The sequence below is a fragment of the Ziziphus jujuba genome, chromosome 7 (genome assembly GCF_031755915.1).
Source record: "Ziziphus jujuba cultivar Dongzao chromosome 7, ASM3175591v1".
In the NCBI taxonomy this organism is placed as follows: Eukaryota; Viridiplantae; Streptophyta; class Magnoliopsida; order Rosales; family Rhamnaceae; genus Ziziphus; species Ziziphus jujuba.
In genome coordinates this window covers 25,054,375-25,075,933 of record NC_083385.1, presented here as the reverse complement: position 1 = coordinate 25,075,933, position 21,559 = coordinate 25,054,375, and the positions used below count along the sequence as shown (strand labels likewise).

General features: G+C 31.4%; 1 protein-coding gene across 1 annotated transcript; it reads right to left on the bottom strand.

The window, feature by feature from the left end:
- Positions 1 to 7,192: 7,192 nt before the first annotated feature.
- LOC107421859 (uncharacterized) lies at positions 7,193 to 7,909 on the bottom strand. Its single transcript, XM_016031202.1, has one exon. It carries the CDS (start codon positions 7,907 to 7,909, stop codon positions 7,193 to 7,195), a length of 717 nt encoding a protein of 238 aa, XP_015886688.1.
- Between the last annotated feature and the right edge of the window lie 13,650 nt (positions 7,910 to 21,559).

Genomic DNA, 21,559 nt, shown 5'->3' with positions numbered 1-21,559 from the left:
TGGCTCTCTTTTCACACCCCCCTCTCGGCTTTCTCTTGGTTTTTCCACTTGATCTGGGTTTTAGAAAGTTTACCTTGATTAGAAACCTCAATCTCACCTTCTTGAAAGGATGGTGAAGTCGTTGGTGCCATACTTGTTTTCTTCTTGAGTTTTTTCGGCTTCCCTCCTTTGTTGCATTTGTAGTTGATCTTTGTTGACCTCCTTGGGGGTCAATGGCTCCAGCTTCATTTTCTTCCCTTTAAACCTGAAAACAATACTATTTTCTCAACCAAAATGAGTAGCATCTTTGTTAAATTGCCATGGTCTACCTAGTAAACTATGTCCGGCATGCATTGGTACAATGTCATACAAGACAACATCCTCATGCCTACCTATATTAAATTTAACTTTGGCTTGCTTATTTACCCTCATCTCACCACTATCATTTAACCATTGTAACCTATAGGGTTCTGGATGCTTAATTATTTTCAAGCCTAATTTATCAACTACAAGATTACTTATCACATTGGTACAACTCCCACTATCTATAATCATGCTACAAATCTTACCTTGTATTTCGCAGCGAGTGTGGAAGATATTTTCTCTTTGTATCTGCTCTTCATCTTTGTAGACAGCAAGTACTCTCCTTGGAACCAAGCTCAACTCGGCATTAGATGTGTCTACTGGTTCGACTTCATCATCATTGCATTCCTCCTCTTGTTTGGTTTCAGCTTCACTTTCTTCACTTGTAGATTCCAGCTCACCATCACCCTTTAATACCATGATTCTTCTATTTGGGCATTGGCTGGCTATGTGTCTTCTTCCTTGGCACTTAAAACAAATTATTTCTCTGGATTTTTGAGGTTTAGGATCAGATTTTATCTCACCTCTAAGTGCTTGGACAGATTCGGTCTTAGCCTCCCTTTTTGACCGGTTGCTACTTTCTTCTCCAGCTTTCGGTTTTGGTTTGATTTCATTAGCTGAATTGTTTCTCCAGCCACTTGAATTGATTCTCCCACTGCTGGAAACACCTCCAAGCCATGATCCTACACCCCTCCTCTTGAATTGGTGTTCAAGCTTAATGGCTACATGCAACATCTCCTCCAACTCCAAGTATTGTTGTAATTCAAGCTGGTTGGCAATGTTACAGATCAAACCACCAAGAAAATCTCACCATTGTTGCCTCCCTATCCTCATTCATATTCAGCCTCATCATGAGCATCTCCATCTCTTTGTAATAATCGTCCATGGACCTACTTCCTTGAGACAAAGATTGAAGCCTTTGATGTAGCAACCTATGGTAATGTGATGGCATAAACCGCTTTCTCATGGTTCCTTTCATTTGTCGCCATGTTGTGATCAAGTCATCACCAACTCTCCTCTGGGTGCCTTGCTCATTTGTCCACCATTGGAGTGCATAATGGCCCAACTTCATTGCTACCAACTTCACCTTCTTACCCTCCGAATAATTATGGCAGTCGAATATCATCTCTATCTTTTCTTCCCACTCCAAATATTCCTGGGGATCACTTTTTCCCATGAATGGTGGGATGTTGACTTGATATTGCTAAGATCGTCATCTATTTCTTCCCTCCTATACCTTCCATGGCCAGCTCTCTCTTGGACAGCAAAGGTTTCGTCCTGCCTTCCTCAAAGTCTCCATGGAAATTCTCCTCCTCAAATTCCTCTCTCTGTCTCTCACGGCCTCCTTGTCCTCGACCTCGACCTTCATGGAATTCTTGCCTATTTCTTGTGTTCAGCATTCCTTGGGAAACTTCTATCCTTCCCATCCTTTGATTCATGTGCTCAACTTGAGCACTCACCCGCTGTAATTGTTCCAAAACAGCTTTCAATTCTGTTTGCTCACCACTCTCGATAGCTCGTGGATCACCATGAAATCCTACGGACTCCTCCTCATTAATTCGCACGGGTGGGTCTCCTCTCCTCACCCATGAATCTGCCATGTTAGTATGAATAATACAAAAATAAAATAAATTCTCACCAGATTCACTCCCTCACATGTTTCACTCAATATAAGAACTCGACACTCGTGTTTGCACACTAATTTCGGCTTTTAACCCTCTTTTGTGCTCACACTCTTTTGCCTTTTTCCTCTCAATGAATTATCTCAAAGTTATAATTAAAACACCCAAAAAACAGCAATTAGATCACAAGTATGTTTTATTAAACTTATCAACAAAAAAGTAGCTAAAAGTAGGCAATACCGAAGAATTCAACAAAACCTAGTTTTCGGCTTTTCTAGGTGAAATAAAGCAAATTAATGAGAAAACTTTGGAATTTTGAAGAACTGGACCAGATGGTAATAGATTATCAATTCAAGAATAAAATTCTAGAAAAAGAAATTCAAATACGAACAAGAATCAAAGAGAACAAAAATATAGAAAAGTGGGTTCTTGTTCTTGTAATTCAAGTTTTGTATCAAATCCTTTAACTAATTTTAATCCAAATAATTTAAACACCCAAAATTCAAATATCCAACAAAATAATTCTCCAGAAACTCAAAAGATCACAAATCAAATCTCCAAATCAAACAAGTTCCCAAACTCAAATTTCAACACCAAATTCAACAAACCGAAATTTTTATTTATTTATTTTTTTTATTCGGCTTTTCTTCTTCTTCTTTTTTTTTTTTCACTCACAGAACATAAAACAACTGCAGTAGCAAAGATCAACACTAAAAATTGCAATTCCACACCAAAAATCCACCAAACCCGTGACCTCTAATAAAAACAAAAGTGCAGTTTTTTTTTTTTTTTTTTTTTAATTTATGTTGCCACAAACCCTTCTTTTTTTTTTTTTTTTGAATATATGACTGCAAATATTGAAGACTAAAACAGCAAAGAAAAATCAACAAAAACCAAAATTAGCAAGAACAATGATGAAAAACAACCAACAAAGTAGGAAACAAAAGTATGATAAAACTAGGAAATCCTAATTCAACTAGGAATGAAATTTTTTTTTTTTTTTAAAGATGCAGAACGTGTATGGGATGGATGCAACCTTAACCTAATGCTAAAATTACAGAATAACACAAAGACAAGTAAAGTAAATAAAGATAGATCAAACCTGAACAAAATTTAACTCTGATACCAAATGATACGAACCTAGGACGACCTGCTCCTAAACCCGTATTATATTATCCCGGATCTTAATTAAGTTCAAGTTCTAATGGAATTGACCTCAAACCCTAACCAACCTGTGGTTAGAAACCTTGGTATAATGTAGACAACACAATAGGGGATCGAAAACCTATTGATAACTCAAGCTAAAACAACTAATTCTCTAATGGTGTTTTAGGTGTTCTCAAAAAACAAAGAAATAATTAATCTCACAAGTATTTTCTCAATCAAATCAAGGTTGTATTCTTATTGAAAATAAGCCTCTAAATAGGCTTTGAAAGAAACAAAATAAACCCTAAAAACCCTAGGAAAAACCGGCCACACAATGAAGAGTTCTAGCCTGATCGAATTTTTCCTTTTTCTAATCTAATTAATTAATTCTCTTATTTTCAATTAGGAATTAATTAATTTACAAACAAAATAATAAAATAAAAACTTTCCTAAACTTATTTGTTCAATAAGTAAATAAATACAAATCCAAAATTAAAGATAGTTTCCTAAAACAAATTAGGAAACTAAATATGGTAATTTTCGGCAAGGTTGATAATGACCCTTCTTTGACCTAATTGGACTCCAAATCAGCTTCAATAGTCTTTTTGGAATGCCAAATAAGCTTATTATGAAGTTCCTCACGTTGCCCTTGCTTAGAAATATGAGAAAAGGCTAATATAGTAAAATACAGTAAAGCCAACAAAGAATACAGCAAATTTCGGCCTTTCTTCCCCTTGTGCGCAAACCACTATGTTGTTCGGCTTTGAAGCTTATTTGGCTGGTTTCTATGACTCATCCACCATATGAATTGAACCCATAAGAATGGGGATCCAATTCATACAACCCGACCTCCATATTGGCAGAAAAACATCACCCGGGCCCGTTTTGGCTTCTATTGCTTGTATGAGTAGAACTAGCCTTGGTTCTTTAGATATTGACAACCCTTCTTGGTTATGACTTATTCCTTGGATAAAGACAGTAAGATTGTCCTTGAACTTCTTGCCTTGGGCTCTAGTGATCGGCCCCACCTTCATCTATATTGGATAAACACCCCAGCTGGTTGTCGGTTGAACGGTCTCGGGCGGATTCGCATCAGATGACGTGTTCAATTTGAATGCAATATGGCCGTTACAGCTCAGTGTCGTGGCAATAAGAGCTGCATGTGTTGTTGTATTAGGTGAAGCTCTAATACTCATCTTTTAGTAATTCGATGCAGGATTAATCATGATTTAAGTTGATGCTGACATTCCGAGATGATGTGTTAAATTCGAATGCAATATGGTCGTTATAGCTCATTGTCATGGCAATTAGAGCCGCATGTGTTGTTGTATTAGGTGAAGCCTCAATATGCTTGTTTTGGTAAATTAATTGCTTTGTTATTTAATTTTGTTTGTGTAATGAGTTTGTCACCAAATAGAGAGAAAGCATCAGTACAATGGTTGTTCCATGTCAACGGGTGCGACTGTCCAATCAGAATGGGATAGGTGACAGATTTAGTTGCATATTAATTTTTTTTTTCTTTCTTGTCTCTTTTTGTTTTAATACTGTCATACGTCATTAAAAAATTTTGATTTTCTCTTACATCTTTCCTTTGTTACATGGATCGAAGCCTTCTTGTACACAAATTAGATGTTATCTGTTTATGAATTTTATGAGTATCTCATTTTGTTCATGACTTTTTTGGTTTATTATTTGGATTTTTGAAGTTTTATTTTTTTATTATTATTTTTTTATCTCCACTCAAAGACTTCCGAATTGCATGTGAAATGTAGAAGCTACTCAAATGGCCATTCTGATGTCACGACTCAAAAGAAATAAATAGTAAGAGACTTGTGAAAATGGTGAAAAGTTTTTAATATCTGCTAGCTAAGAATGGGAAAGATTAAAATCTGGGACTTGGTGAACTGGGTATCAGTGAAGTGGAACATAGTGCAACAAATGTAATGACATGCATGTATGTCCACTTCAGAAGTAAGTGTACACATGACATGAGCCTAACCAGCTATAACGTAGCCAGTGTTCTTAGTAGGATCAAGGTTGTGACACAGGAAAAGGTAAGGACCCTATCAAGCTCAATCAGCTACTTATATCATACTTGACAGTAGGATCTCTAATCTCAAGCCTAGTGTCTAATAAGAGCACAATAGATAGCTATTGGATCATGAGAAGGACACATGCCAGGAGCCAAACCATTTGAACATGCTAGAGCAACTAATAAATAAATAGATTGAATGACATTTGGAGAAAAAGTGCAAATAAAAATGATCAAGGATTCGCAACTGGAATGAGGAAGGAATGGTTCAATATGAGAAAAACCAGCATAAAAAGCATCTACTCGCTTAGTAAAAACATAAGAATGGGCCGTCTTAACCAAAGGAGTCCAACCACGATCTCATATCATGTGACAAAATTAAATAGAAATGGTTCGTAAATCGAAAGCATGCTTTATGGCTACAAGGACAGGCCTATAATGAGCAAGACAATCCTTATAAGATGACTCACGATAAAGAGGTGGAGGAGGGGAGGACCTACGTTGATGACCTTAAGAGGTGGAAGCTATAGAAGTGGTGCTACACAAACAAGATGAGCTCTCTTCGCTCGAATAGTCATGACTCTACAAGATACAGAGGATCCTAAGAAAAAATCTAAGAAAGTGGAAACTTGAGGTGTTCAAATAGTGGAATCAAGGAATAATAGTAATCTGCAGGCAAAATCAAGAACTAAAATATATAGCAATGATGCATAATCAGCAAATGAACACAAGAAATAAAACACGAACAAAAATAAAATCCAAAATAAAATAAATAATATAAGTTCTAAACTAATAAAAGAAAAGCAAAAGAAAAATAAATAAATAAAAATAAAAATAATTTTAATGAAACTACTTTTTTAACTTTAAATAACACAACTAAATTTACCATGAAAATAGCATCGACCACAAACCTTACGTACAACCAAATTTAATTAGATAAAGTGCAATCCAATCTTATCCCACATTCAAAATAATTTAAAAGTATTGCTTTGTATATTGTCCTTTTTTACTTCCAATGACTTTATGAAATTTTGTGTTGCCTTAAAAGGATCATCGTTAACAATAAATTTATTATTATTATTTTCATTTAAAACAAATTTGGAAAAAAATACAAAATAAGTTTGGACTACTGTTAGTAAATATATATATATAATATTGCATTTTATTTATGTCAATTCCAAATCAGAAAATAACTAAACAGTAATTTCATATTATTCTTTTAGTCCCTCAAGGACTACATATGACAAATTTCCACGAATTTTTCCAAAAGTATATAATAAATAAACGTACACTATAATATTATACTGGATAATAAGTAGCTTCTTTTTGAGCTAATATTGATCATAATTACATATATAATGGATGTCACATATTTATTAAAAATGGAAATTGCTTGCCATGGGTCCATAGCCAACTGGTTATTACCGATGACAATTTTTTTGAAAAGAACAGTGTGGTGCAACCACTGCAGTATGATCCTCTATTCAATTGTTTGAAGATATTCAATGTCCATAAGAAATTTAATATATGTTCGTTCGGGGACAATCTAGTATTGTCAAAGTCTTCTAAAAGAACTTATCAATGTCGAAGTTTACTATTTCTAAGACCTAAAGTTGAGTCAAATCCCTCATCTCAGATGTAGAAACAAACTAATAAATAAATAAAAATACACCATTTTTATAGAAAATATATTTAAAAAAAATGTAGAAGAAGATACAACCAGGATAAGTAGATAATCAATATATTATTTTTTCCATGAAAAACTAGAAGTGCTTTTTAATATTCAATCCATTTATTGTTAATAATTTCCTGATTGATTGAATATAGCTACTAATGCAAATATATGCACCTTGAAATACATTAAAGTCATGGACCATGGTCCAAATAATAATATGAGGGTGGGATTGGGTGGGTTGTGAATAGGATCTATCCCTACCTGGAATTTATGTAAAAAATCCTAAAAAATCCATCATCTATACTCTTAAATCAATCTTTTTTGTTGCAGAGAATAAGAATTATAATATGCAGTTGGTCCTCATACAGCTGCCCTTCATGGAGTTACCCTCTTCTTACCAAAATATGGAAAAGAATTATGATCTGGATTTGGTCCTCCAGGAGTTACTCTTTTGTTTCCAAAAACTGGTAGAAAGTAAGAATTCTGATCTGGTTTTTGTCCTCTTGAAGTTACCCTTTTGCTACCAAAATGTGGTAGGGAATTATGATCTGGATTTGGTCCTCCAGGAGTTACCCGCTTGCTACCAAAATGTGGTCGAGAATAAGAATTATGGTCTGGATTTGGTCCTCCTGGAGTTACTCTCTTGCTACCAAAATATGATAAGGAATTATGATCTGGATTGGGTCCTCCAGGAGTTACCCTCTTGGTATCAAAATGTGGCAGAGTATTATGGTCTGGATTTGGTCCTCCTGGCGTTACCCTCTTGCTACCGAAATGTGGTAAGGAATTATGATCTGGATTCGGTCCTCCAGGAGTTACCCTCTTGCTATCAAAATGTGGCAGAGAATAAGAATTATGATCTGGATTTGGTCCTCCTGGAGTTACTCTCTTGCTAGCAAAATATGGCTTAAAGAATGAGCCCTTCTTCTTCAAATGTGCGACACCTAAATCACCACTGAAATGATCAGTCACAATCCTAGCACTCGTACCTATTAATGGTCTTGCAGCTTTTGCCTCTGAGACTAGAAACAACGTCGAGATGACAACTAACAGTGCCATTGACATGATCTTCATGGCTCCTAGATTCTCCATGCAAAAGGCCAAATGGAGAAGTGTAATAAATTTTTAAGTTTGCTAAAGGAGTGGGTTGTAGTTTTTATACACGGGAGAAGAAAGTTTGGGATCATGTATAAGTTTGCTTTTTGTTTTTGTTAATTTGTTATTTTGTTATTCCGTTAGTTTTTTTGTTTTGTTTCTTTTGTTTTTAAATATATTTTTGTCTTTTTTCTGTTTTGTTTTATTTTTCTTTTTTTGGATAAAGGGGTCAATGGAAAGTTGTTAATGCGGGATAAAAAAAAAAAAAAAGAGAAAAAGTTCCTTTTTTTAGTTGTAATTGCACCATTCTAAGCGGATCGTAATCCTCTTATCATATATTTAAAATCCACCGACTTTTTGAAGATTAGTGACATGTGTCTACACTTTATTTCATGGTCAAGATTTGTTCTTTCTTATATTTGTTTGAAAAATATCTAAATATAGGTTATTTGGTAATAAATATACCTAACCAATACAGAAATAATAGATTTCAATGCTATTTTTTTGTTAGTTAGGACTTTGAGTGATGATGTTCAAATCGTGGAGGTCCAAATAATTATGTTCAATACGTGGGAGGTCTTTGGTATTTTTTTTGTTATAAGAGGTGTGTGAGCGAAATTATCTGATAATCATCAAATTAATGATGGTTGTAACTCTTCTGGTTAATGAAATTTGATGACTTCTTTACTTCAAAAAAATCATCACATTAATTATTTATTATATTTCTATATAATATAAATATATATATATATACACTTCTATTCTACTGGGCAATACCATCCAACTTATTCTACTTGCCATATATATTTGCAAAAGGAACAAAATATTCTGCATGAGATATAGATGTCTATTTCCTTCAATTTCAACCAAGAGTGCGTTTCACAGAGACATTGTGCTCCTGCATCCATATGCATGTCAACATGTTTCGAAATTAAATTCATAATATCTTTACACAATATATTCTTATAGAATTTTGATATAATAAAAATTACATAGGCGATTTATGATAAGGACATCCTATACGTTAAGCCATATCATTCATGTTAATTGCCATATTAAATTTTAAAAAATCCAATTCACAATTGTATGATAATTTTTAAAGGATCCTATGCGAAATGAATGAGTTGTCACTTTTTCATTTAGATGTTTTATTAAAAATGAAAAATAAATTTTTTTTTAAGCAATATGGTATTCTTTAAATGATATACTGCTTCCAAACTATATAATATAACAGCATACTTATGTTTTCCTTATAATAGTATTAAACTTATATAATCAAAATATCTTATTTAAAATGAGAAACATAGAAAAACATCACTACTAGAATCATATTGATAAATGACGCAATAAATGCATTGCACAAAATAAACAATGACGTATTGTACGGTATTGCCTAACGTCGTGTCACTAAATCCATAAGCCAACAAGCGACGTAGTATGAGTGTCGCCTATTTTTTAGTTTTCAACGATGCATATTGACTTTTAGCGACGCATTCTATCAATCCACTTATAGCGACGCTTCACTACAATATCACTAAAAATATATTACCAGCTATTTCATATATCATTAATAAATATATTAGTCGCTATTGAGTCGCCTATTAGGCGACGCGGCCTACTTAGCAACTCATTAATAGAATTGACTATTTAGCGACGCATTAAAAGAGTCACCTATTTAGCAATGTATCGACACTTTTAGCAATACATTATTTGTTAATGCGTCGCCCCTTTTTTTATTTTTATTTTTTTAATTTTATGAAAAGTGATTATAATAGTAAAAATATAAAAATAATTAAACTACAAAAAAATGAAAACTAGCTTCATCCAAAATAATTAGAATACAAAAATTTAAATTAAATATTTTGTCATAACAAATTAATTATCCAATAAATTAAATATCATCTCATTTGCAAATTTTTACATAATTTGTAAACTATTATATTTTTCATAACAAATTTAATATTAATTAAACTTCCATGAATTCATACTCATTGAGATGGAAATTGATGTCCTTTTGTTGATGATATTACACCATCATACTGCATATGGAAAAATTAAAAAAGTTATTAACACTTATGCAAAATAAATAAAATATTAATCATTATTAAATTTGTAATTTAGTAAATGAAAATTTAAAGAATATTACCATTGTTCTTAAAATTTGGCGAGGCACATTTCTCCCCTCACAGTTATTACAAACATAGTCACTCTCACATTCATCCTCATTATCATTTCATCGATACTTGGCAACTATATGACAAATGGATTGTGAGCCATTATAGTATCTCCAAGAACATCGTCTTCAACAAAAGTTCGATGTTGTGGTGAAGTTAAAACAATAGGCCATCTTGAATCAAGTTGATCTTCAACATAAAATACTTGTTGAACTTAGTAAAACAATGTCAAGCAATATCACAAACAAAATTTCTACAAAAACAAGATTAATAAAATTCAACGAACCTAACCTGCGGTTAAAATGACAAAAAAAAAAAAAAAAAAAAAAAAACCCACCTCATGTCTTCGCCAACCACAAAGAAAAAAGAAACCCACCTAAACGATGGAGACAAAGAAAGAAAACACCCAAAAAATCACACAACACAGAGAAATCTAGCTTCCCAACAAAAACCCAGAAAATCACACAACACAGAGAAATCCAGCTTCCCAGCCAATGACAATGTAGGCAAATGAAAAATGAAACCCGAAATATCTCACTCTTCAAGTCTCTCTTAGATTGCTTCCAAATCTAATATTTATCAGCTAGTGTACTTGATGTGGTTTTAAAAAAGAAAGGGGATTCAAAGGGGTATGTAAAAATTTTACAACGTGACACAAATTTTCAAAAAATGGCAAAAATGCGCATTTTCTCCCAATTGCATTTTTTTTTTGATTAATTTTTTATTTTTCATCTACAAATAAAACTGAAAATATTTCTTAAGAATACGAACAAAATATGAAAGATTGCTATTTATTTTTCTCTTTTTCAAGTACACCTTTATTCTTTATAAAATTTGCATGTCTTTCAAAATTTTTGTTTTTTTTTTAATTAAGAGAACAGGCGACGCATTCTCTTCAAGAAGGGTCGCTTGTTCTTGAATTGTGGGATTAAGTGACGCATTATGGTCAAAAAGTGTCGCCCGTTTCATTTTTTATATTTTCTTTATAATATTTAAATAATTTTTTAATTGTTCATCTACAAATATATTCATGTAGCAATCCAATGAACATAAATTCCATTGATCTAAAAATAGAAAATAGTTTTGCCAATGCTCTTCTCAGTTACGAGACACAAAATATCTCTAGACCTAATTTGAGATAGGGTACCGAATATATAATTCTAATTCAACAAGCATTTATTGACCAATTTATCTACATAAGTATGTTAAATGAGCTTAACTTTCATGAGTTTGTGGTAAATGATAGTTTACTTGTTTTTAGAAATTGAAAGTCCGTTAAATTGCTTTTTTTAAAAAAAAAAAAAGCAAAAAAAAAAAAATTGAAGGAACAGGCGACACAATTCCATTAACACGTGTCGCCTATTCCATGTTTTTCTTTAATCTTTAATTAGTTTAGTTGATTGCTCATCTACAAATTAAAAAAAAAGAAGCATATTTACAAAATTAAAAAATTACTAAAAACAACTTTCAAATTGAGAAAAAGTTAAAAATTGGTTAGGTGAAACGGCGATGCAGTTGTTGACAAATGCGTTGCCCTTTTGTATATTTAGCGACTCTTTCTCAAAAGATTGCATTGCCTAACACTATATTAGCTAGTTTTTGTTATATTATTAGATCCAAGTCATTTGACCTGGTGGTGTAGTGATTCCTTAAAAGTGTATGAGGTCTTGGGTTCAATTTTTGTTATGGTCCTATTTTGATTTTATTTTTTTTTATGGGTTTCTAAATGTTTAAACAAAAAAATTGGAAAAAAGAAAAGAAAAGGCGATGCATTTTTTGATGAATGCGTCGCCTTTTCATCTATTCGGCAATGCATTCATAAAATAATGCGTCCCCTAACACTATATTAGCGACTTTTTGTTGTATTATTACATCCAAGTCATTTGGCCTGGTGATGTGGTGATTCCTTGAGAGTGTATGAGGCCCTGGGTTCAATTCTTGTTAGGACCCTATTTTTTTTATTTTTTTCTTTATGGGTTTCTAAATGTTTAAACAAAAAAATTTAAAAAAAAAAAGAAAAGAAAAGGTGACAAATTTGTTGATGAATTTGTCGCCTTTTCATCTATTTGGAAACGCATTCTTAAAATAATGCATCGCCTAACACTATATTAGCTAGCTTTTGTTGTATTATTACATCCAAGTCATTTGGCCTGGTGGTGTGTAGTGATTCCTTGAGAGTATATGAGGTCCTAGAGAACAGACAATGCACAATCTAAATCGTGCATCGTATGTTAACTATATGAAACAAACAAAAAATAAAAAAAAAGGCTCAGTTTTAGCACTCTAATATTTTTACTCGTTATTTTTTTTTGAAATACAATTAGATTTATTAAAAGAACTAAAAAAAAAAAAAGGTGAGGAGATAACAGTCGATGCATAATCTAAATAGTGCGTCGCCTGTTAACTATATATTTAAAAAAAAAAAAGAAACCAGCTTAGTTTTGGCACACTAATATGTTTACTAGTTATTTATTATTGAAATAAAATTAGATTGATTAAAAGATCTTAAAAAAAAAATAAAGAGAGAACAGGTGACGAACAATCTTATTGGTGCGTCACCTGTTATACATATAACAAAAAAAAAAAAAGAAAAAAAAAACCAGCTCAGTTATCTTGCTCTAATATTTTTATGGATTATTTATTGTTGAATTAAAATTAGATTAATTAAAAGAACTAAAAAAAAAATAGAGGAGGGAATAGGCGATGCAGAATCTATATAGTGCATCGCCTGTTAACTATATATATTATAAAAAAAAGCTCATTTTTGTCGGTCTATTATTTTTACTGGTTATTTGTTGGTGAAATAAAATTAGATTGTTTAAAAAAACTAAAAAAAAAAGAAAGTAAGAAGAAGAGAACAGGTGATGCACAATCTAATTAGTGCATCGCATGTAACATATATACTAAAAAATAAATAAATAAAATAGCTCGATTATGTTACTATAATATTTTTACTGCTTATTTGTTGTTAAAATAAAATTAGATTGATTAAAAAAAACTAAAAAAAAAAATGAAGGAGTGAATAGGCGACGCACAATCTAAATCGTACGTTGCCTGTTATCTCTATTTAAAAAAAAACAAAAAAACAAAAAAACCAGCTCAGTTATGCTACTCTAATATTTTTACTTGTTATTTGTAGTTGAAATAAAATAATACTATTTAAGAGATTTGTAAGAATAAGCTATATAAGAAAAATTCTATAATTGAACAGCAACCTTGTATAATTAAATTTTATTATTATGTAAACATAGACTAGTGGTTGGTATTCATTTTTCATGAGTAGCATTTAAATGTACAATACAATTCATATAAAATATACACGCAGTATTAATGGCGACTCTAGTCAACCCTACATTCTGCGACCCTTAATGGATGTATCACTTGTTTTTTTTTTTGTTTTTAGCGACCTTTTGAGGTTAACAATTTTTGGATGCGTCGTATATTTATTGAATTTTTACTGATGCATTAACCTTAGAGTCACGGTTTTGTTTTTTCAGATGTGTTTGTTTCATAGTGTCACTAAATGAGTGTCGCTAGATATCAATTTTCGTGTAGTGCATGGCTTTATGAATTGTAGAAAAATTAAGTGGTTCTAAGATTTCTAGTCTATCACGAAAGTGAATCTCACTAGTTCATACCTACTAAATCTCCCAAAAATACATGATTTTCTTATTTCTAAATCTCCTTAAGAAATCTTCACATACGAACATATATCACAAAGCCCGATATCAATTTAATTACTTATGTCACCTATTTCTGAATTAAGCAGAACATATTTACGTAAATTTTTGAATTCATCAAATTTATTTGTTAAATTGATATCTTAGTGGGTAAATATCAGTTTGGCTCCGAAGTAAATATTACGAGACATTTTACACATTTTTTTTTTGTTCAAACAATAAGCCCTACATGGCCATTCAAACTTTTTCTTTTTTTCTTTTTCTTTTTTTTTTTTAACATTGTAGTCTAATTTTGCAATTTTTTTTCTAATGAATTTAACCAAATTATTTAATGATATATTTCAAGAATTATGGGTTGTATGTGAGTCATTATCTTACCATCATTATTGGATTTGATGGATATTGATATGCATGCTATATTATCATCTCCTTACTATAATCATTTGTTTTATTGAGGCTGGATGTGAGGTCGTAGCTCTGTGGTGCCATAAGAAGCTAAGTACCATGAGATAGTTTTCCCTTTCTCATGACTCTGTGGCACATTATAACATTAGGTATGATTATATGATTGGATTTGATCATGGATATGATACTTGGATATTGGTAATTATTTAGATTATGATTATTTGAATTCATATTTTTGCTTATGAGTTAACTATTGGTATGATAATTCATTTATTTAAATTATATGGATTATGGTATTCCTTCAATTATTTATATTTTCATGTGAAATATGAGAATTTTATGTTCTAGGAAAATTCATGGGTATTTTTAAAATTCATTTTCCAAAAAAATAGACTTTATAGCTTGTGTTGGCCAAACCAATCCTTATGAAAAGCCCCACAAGTAGTTTGCACATTCTTCATTGTCATTTTCATGTTTTTATCATTTTTGCACCTTCATCTTTGTTGTATGTTTGCTGCTGATGTATTTTTCATTTTTTGCATACTTTTATTTGACTTTTTGTTTTTTTAATTTAACTTTAGACTCCTATACTTCTTTTATACTGTTATGATGGATTGATCCAATATATATGACTTTTTATGTATCTTTCTTTATCTTGTTGGGACTTGAGTTTGAAACCCTTTAATATTTATGTTGATGACCTTGTGGGAAATCTATTATAAGTGCTTATGATATATTTTGCACATACAATTAGGTTATATCAAATGTGGATGGAGATTCTATTGGATTTTCAATAGAGAATTCATGGGGCTTCCCTAGACAGAACCACTATGGGTGTCCAGGAAGGACCTCAGGGGCGGTCTTGTCACAATTTCAAATCAATTGTTAAGACTGAATTCATTCAATGACTTATTACAAGATTAAGCACCTTCAAAGTCATTTCTAGATGCACATAATAGAATACTGTCGAATTCGAGACCTCCAAACTCATTGTGAATATTTTGCACTAACCTTTCAAAAACTTCGAATTCACTGCCAAATTCACTACCATTTTATATTTTCTTTTGATTACAGTTCCCTCCTTAAATATAAGATCCAAAAGATCCCCTCGAGTGGTAAGGTTCCAATTCATGAAAGAAGACATCCAAAGTTACATGTATCTTCCTTATTTGAGGATTGTAACATCTATATCCTTTTTGAAAATTAGAATATCCAATGAAAACACACTTTATAACACATGGATCTAATTTACTTTGATGACTTTTGGGGACATGAGCATATGCGGTGCAACAAAAAATTCATGGTTTGAGATTTGGTTGGTGAGGAATGGAAAATAAGGATTGCATCTTATATTATGCAGTTTAGAAATCAATGATTGTGGATGGTGTTCGGTTAATCAAATGTACAATATATTTCATCACCTCTCCTTAATAACACCAAGATATGTTCATGACAAATAGTGTCACACTCCAAATGTTGTGAACTTGGGATATGAATAAACATGCTAGAAGTAATTTCATAATAGAATTCAAAATTTGCAAAAGCAAAAACTTTATCCAAAACGCAATAATGTATCAAAAGCACCTTAAGAATATGCAAATGTGTACTATTGAATATTCAAAAATAGATTAACAAAAGTCTTACTTTAAAAAATTAATCTTGAACCATAAATAATATAGGAACATCTAAACGAAGTCTCAAACTATGCCAAATCCTTTCCTACTTGCCATCTTAACTAATGGGTACCTGAAACCATAACAAAACTAAGTCGTTGATAACTTGGTAAAATGTACACTTATAAACATACAAACCAAACAATCAAACACATTCCAAACATATATCTTAATATAGATGCAATTAGTTCAATACACATGGCCGATAACCTTTACACATGAAACAATTCATACGTTAAATATCTCCAAAACTGGTCAAAACAATCAAGCATATTTATTTTTCAAAAGCTTGAGATTTATATTTTCATATTTATCTAATTATTAGATATTTAGTAGGACTTTCCTTATGAATAGTCACCCATCGGTAGCCAAAACAAAATCAAACATATATAAAACAAGTACATGTGAGGAAATCATAGTTTTCAAAATTGATGAACAGTCATGCCTAAAGGATTAATTCCATGGTGATAAGGTAAATAACCTCTCTTAGAGTTTTGCAACCTAAACCTAATTATTACTTGATTAATATAATAAGCTTGAGATAATGCTAACAACCTGTTTTTGCAATCTCGAATGAATTTAATTCTAAGAACACAGCTTGCCTCTCCTAAATCTTGTATTTGGAATTAGTTAGCTAGCCATTTCTTTATGTTAATTCTACCTTATTCCCAATAAGTAGAATATCTCCAATGTAAAGAGCCAAGAAGATTACCTTCTTATCTTTGATGTACTTGTATACACAAGGCTCATCAACTTTTTTATTAAATCCATAAGAATTGATAGCTTCATTAAATCTTATGTTCCATGATCTATAGGCTTGTTTAAGTCCATATATGGACCTATTTAATTTACAAAATTTTTGGTCTTGTCCTTTAACAATAAAACCTTCTAGTTGCACCACATAACTGCTTTCTTCAAGATAGCTATTCAAAAATATTTTCTTGACATCCATTTGATAAATCTCACAATGAAGACATGCAGTAGTGGATAAGAGTATGCGGATAGATTTAAACATAGACACTGGTGAAAAAGTCTCCTCATAATCAACTCTTTTTTTTTTTTTTTTTTTTTTGGGGTATAACCCTTTTCCACTAGCCTAGCCTTAAACTCTCTCCTTTCCCATCCACTCCTTTCTTTCTCTTGTAGATCCATTGGCTACCTATGGGTTTAACCCCATTAGGGAGATCTACAAGTTTCCAAACTAAGTTGGAGAACATAGGTTCCATTTCAAGTTTCATAGCCTGTTGCCATTTCTCTTTATTAAGATCCTCCATCGGATTTTTATAAGTCAATGGATCATTATTAGAAATGGCAACTAATGCTTCTTCATTTTCTGTGTAAAAAATGGGTGGTGTAATATCCCTCCACTACAATGAGGTGGTAATGAATCCTGATTTAAAGATGTCGTTTCTTCATTTTGTTGTTTGACAACTATTGTCGGTTGTTGTTTGATCTCTTCAAAAATCAGCTCGGCTATAATTACTTTGTTTCGAGGTTTATAACTCATCATATAATCCTTTTCAAGAAAAGTGGCATTTGTTGATACAAACACTTTTTTCCATTTAATGACTATAGAACAAATTTATTATTGTTTCTTTCGAATAGCCTACGAGTAGACATAGTTTTGAATGAAGTTCCAGCTTCTTTGTTTTTCCTTTTAGTACATGTGCTGAACACCCACCCCCATATCTGATTCGAATAGCTTATGAGTAGATATAATTCTAAACATGGTTCTAGCGTCTTTGTTTTTCTTGTTAGTACATGTGTTGGACACCCACTCTCATATTCAAATACATCGTAAATTAGGTTTACATCCTCTCTATAATTCTAAGTGTGTCTTAGGAATATATGTAGATGGAATTATGTTGAGAACATACATTGCAAATCCTAATGTGTATCCCCAAAAAGAAATAGGTAACAATGGGTAACTAAACATAAATCTTACCATGTCTAGTAGTGTTCGCTTTCACCATTCTACAACACCATTTTTTTTTGGTGTTCCAGTCACTATAACCTGGGACAAGATTCCATACTCAACTAGAAAATGCTTAAATTCATTATCAAGGTATTCTCCTCTTTGATCTTATCAAAGAGTTTTCAATTATTTGCCTAATTGTTTTTCAACTTCAGTAAGTAATTCTTTGAACTTTCCATACATTTTCAATTTCTTTTACATTAGGTACACATAACCGTACCTTGAATAATCATCAATAAAAGAGACAAAATATTCATAACCTCCTCTTGCTTGTACATTCATTAGATTGCAAAAATCAAAATGTACCAGCTAAAGCGATTTTTTGGCTCTTTGACCTTTTGTTGTAAAAGGTCTTTTAATCATTTTACCTTCCAAATAGGATTCATAAAATGGAAGAGTATCAACTTTTAGTTCTCTTAAATAAACCATCTTTTACCATTCTTTCAATCTTGTCTAGGTTTATATGATGTAGTCTAAGATGCCATAGGTATGTTTCATCATTATGAGATCTTTTGTTTTTTATGTTTAGGTTGTTCGACTTTGAACATTTCAGTATTAAGCAATGAGCTAGGCTTTGATCTTTTCGTATAGAGGCTAGAGCCTTAAATTCCATCACAAATATTTAAAATATTTCTAGAAATAATAATTGAATTACCATTATAAGAAACTTGGAATAATTGTTCAAATAACATGGAAACAAAAATCAAATTCCTTTAAGAACTAGAAATATAATAAACATTGATCAAACAAGAAATTTATTATTATTATTAAAATGAACCTTAACTTCTCTATAACGCCCTACACTGAGGTGTATCAGAAATTTTCGTGCTCTGGCCAAGTTTGACTGAAGTTGACAAAGGTTGACCAAGTGGGATATGTGGTTGACTTTTTATTACGAGAGAAATTTACTTTGACTAAGGCACCATGGTGAAGTGAACATTGACTAAAGTACATAGACTAATAGTATGCCAAAATATGAGCTACAATTAAAATATTATGATTAAAACAATTTACAGTCCAAACTAATTGAGCGAGTCTGAGTTTGACTTTTTATTGGTAATAGATTTTGATTTTGACTTATGTACCATTGTATAATACTCATTGATATAGGTTCGTAAACTAGTGTCATGCTTAATTTGGACTTATGGTTGAAAAGTTACAGATCTGTAAAGTTTTAATTATTTTTCGAGGACTAGTTTTACCAAGTATATTTTTCACACAAGTGTAAAACGTGCCATTTTGAACCTCACAAAAAAGTGCAATGTGTCATCACCGAAGCCAATTCTATAAGCGCACAGTGGCACCACAGGTGGCATTATATTGGGCCACCTATAGAGAGAAAGAGAGAAGGGAGAGAAAGAGAGAGAGATAGAGAAAGAAAGAGAGAGAGAGAGAGAGAGAGAGAGAGAGAGAGAGAGAGAGAGAGAGAGAGAAATAGTGAGAAAGAGAGAAGAGTGAGGAGCCACATAAATTGCTCCATAATGAAGATCGCCTTGAACCTGGTAAGCTAACTAAAAATTTCAACGTGATCATCGGATATGCACCAGGATCAAGCCATTTTCTGTGGCAATGACTATTGGCTTTGTTGGTTGATTTCTCTCTCCCCGGCCACCATTTTGTTATAACACTACCATCATCATATTGCCCACTCAAAAGCCAACCTCCTCTTAAATTTTCCTGACTAGTGGACATCTGGCTCGCCAATGCCGAAGACCTTTTTGAACAACTATAGTGGCTCCCTAGTTTTCCCAATTCTAGCAAGTTTTTGATCAATCCATCATCCCTTTTCATCAATTTAACCTTCTTGAACCCAAATTCAAGGTTCTAGTAGCTCAATTTGAGCTAATTTGCGAGATACAGAAGCATTAATTTGATTGGCTATTTTTTGATGAGATATCGGCCACTGCTAGCCAAGTCTCTGATAAGTGTGACCTGATTCGTGATCCCTACACTCTAAGCTTTATTTTGGTATATAGATTGCTAGTTTTAGTTAAGGTTTGTGTTAGTTCCCCTAGATAAATTGTGTGTAAAATACTCGATAAAAATATTATTTTAATAGGTATTGTATTTTTTTGATAGGAGTGGTACATATTTCAATGTAATTTTTGGAAAATAAACTTGTATTATTTGAGCTATTTTAGCTTCTTTGAAAACATACGTTGTAAATTAAATAAAGAAAAATTATTATTATTTTATATGTGTGAAATAATAATATTTTTACAATTATTCTGTAAAATGGTAATTTGAATTTGAGGAACAAAATGTTTCAATAGAAAAATTATATATATATATATATATATATATGTATATACATATATCTATGTGTCTGTGTGTGTGTGTGTTTATGTTTCTTTGGTAAAATATTTTTGGATAAAAGCCGTGGGTTTTATAATTATGTTTTGAATCAAATTAAGTTAATTACATGGGTTTGGTAAGTTATATAAAACTCTGTATCAGTTTATAAATAAATTGGCAATGTGATAAATCTATTTATTTTTTTAATTGTTTTGTAGATGTATCATATAATATTGGTGTTCTGTACGGTCATATCTTTTGATTAGAGTGCAGGTATTATTTAATCATCCTGTTAGAACTAAGTGAAAGAGGGTTAGCAGATATTTTGTATAATGAGCATTAGTTGACCTCCCCTTAGCTGTAAAATGACAGGTTATTACCATCGATGCCTTGGGATGCCAAGGCATCCAATTGCAGATATGTCTACTTACTCTTTGTTGGGGATGCTTGGGCCAAGTGTCACTTGATGATATATGGCATGGTGTATCGGGTAAATACCTGGTACATGTTATAAAATACATTTTATTTGTTTAGGTTATGGTTTTAAATTGTTTAATTACTATTTTATTAAATTATTAAATCATTTAAATATTTTTTTTTTACTATACCATATTATTTTATTTTAGTTTTACCCTAAATTTTTCATAATTATTTTTAAATTAATATTTTTGCAACTCTTTGTTTTTTTTTTTTTTTCTAAATAATGTTTTGTTCCATTTTAATCTTATGTAAATTTATTTTATTTCATTTTATCTTAAAATTATATTTATATATATTTTTATTTGCATTTCTCATATCCATATTTAAATTTTCAAGGAATGTCAAAGTTATGGGTTTTTGTGAAAATTAATTTTAAAAAGGAAACCTTTCAAACGAGGCTTGCGAGAGAAAACCATATTTCAAAATATTTTCTTAGATTTCTTAATCTACCTTGGGCATTATTAATTCATAATTTTCTATTTATTTATTTATTCACTTATTTAATTATTCTTTCATTGATTTATTATATTTTATTTATTTGTGAAATATATATTTTTGTTCTTTATTTTTGTTTATCTAATAGTACTGTTACTAATTAGACTGATGCCACTTATTAAGATGATTAGCATCCCATTAGTTTATTTATTTATTTATTTATTATCAAATCTATTCCCCTAAGTCCAAGTGACTAATGGATTGACCATTCGAGTGTGAGGTCATTGGTTGTCTTCTTTAGTTGATGTAATCGAAGTAGTGCATCTCTTCCTTCTTCATCTCTTTGTTATTATCATTGTTACTATTGCATCTGTGTTAATTTTGTTTCTTAAGATACATACTCATGCAATGCACGGTATAAATAATTGTCATACAATATTTTGATAATAAATTGTAAAAAAAATTATAATCAAATCATATATAAAGCATCATAAAAACATTATTAAACAAAAGCTTTCAATTCAACATAA

Bases quoted from the DNA above. Each gene is read 5' to 3' on its own strand.
- LOC107421859 (XM_016031202.1), bottom strand. From the start codon at position 7,909: ATGGAGAATCTAGGAGCCATGAAGATCATGTCAATGGCACTGTTAGTT.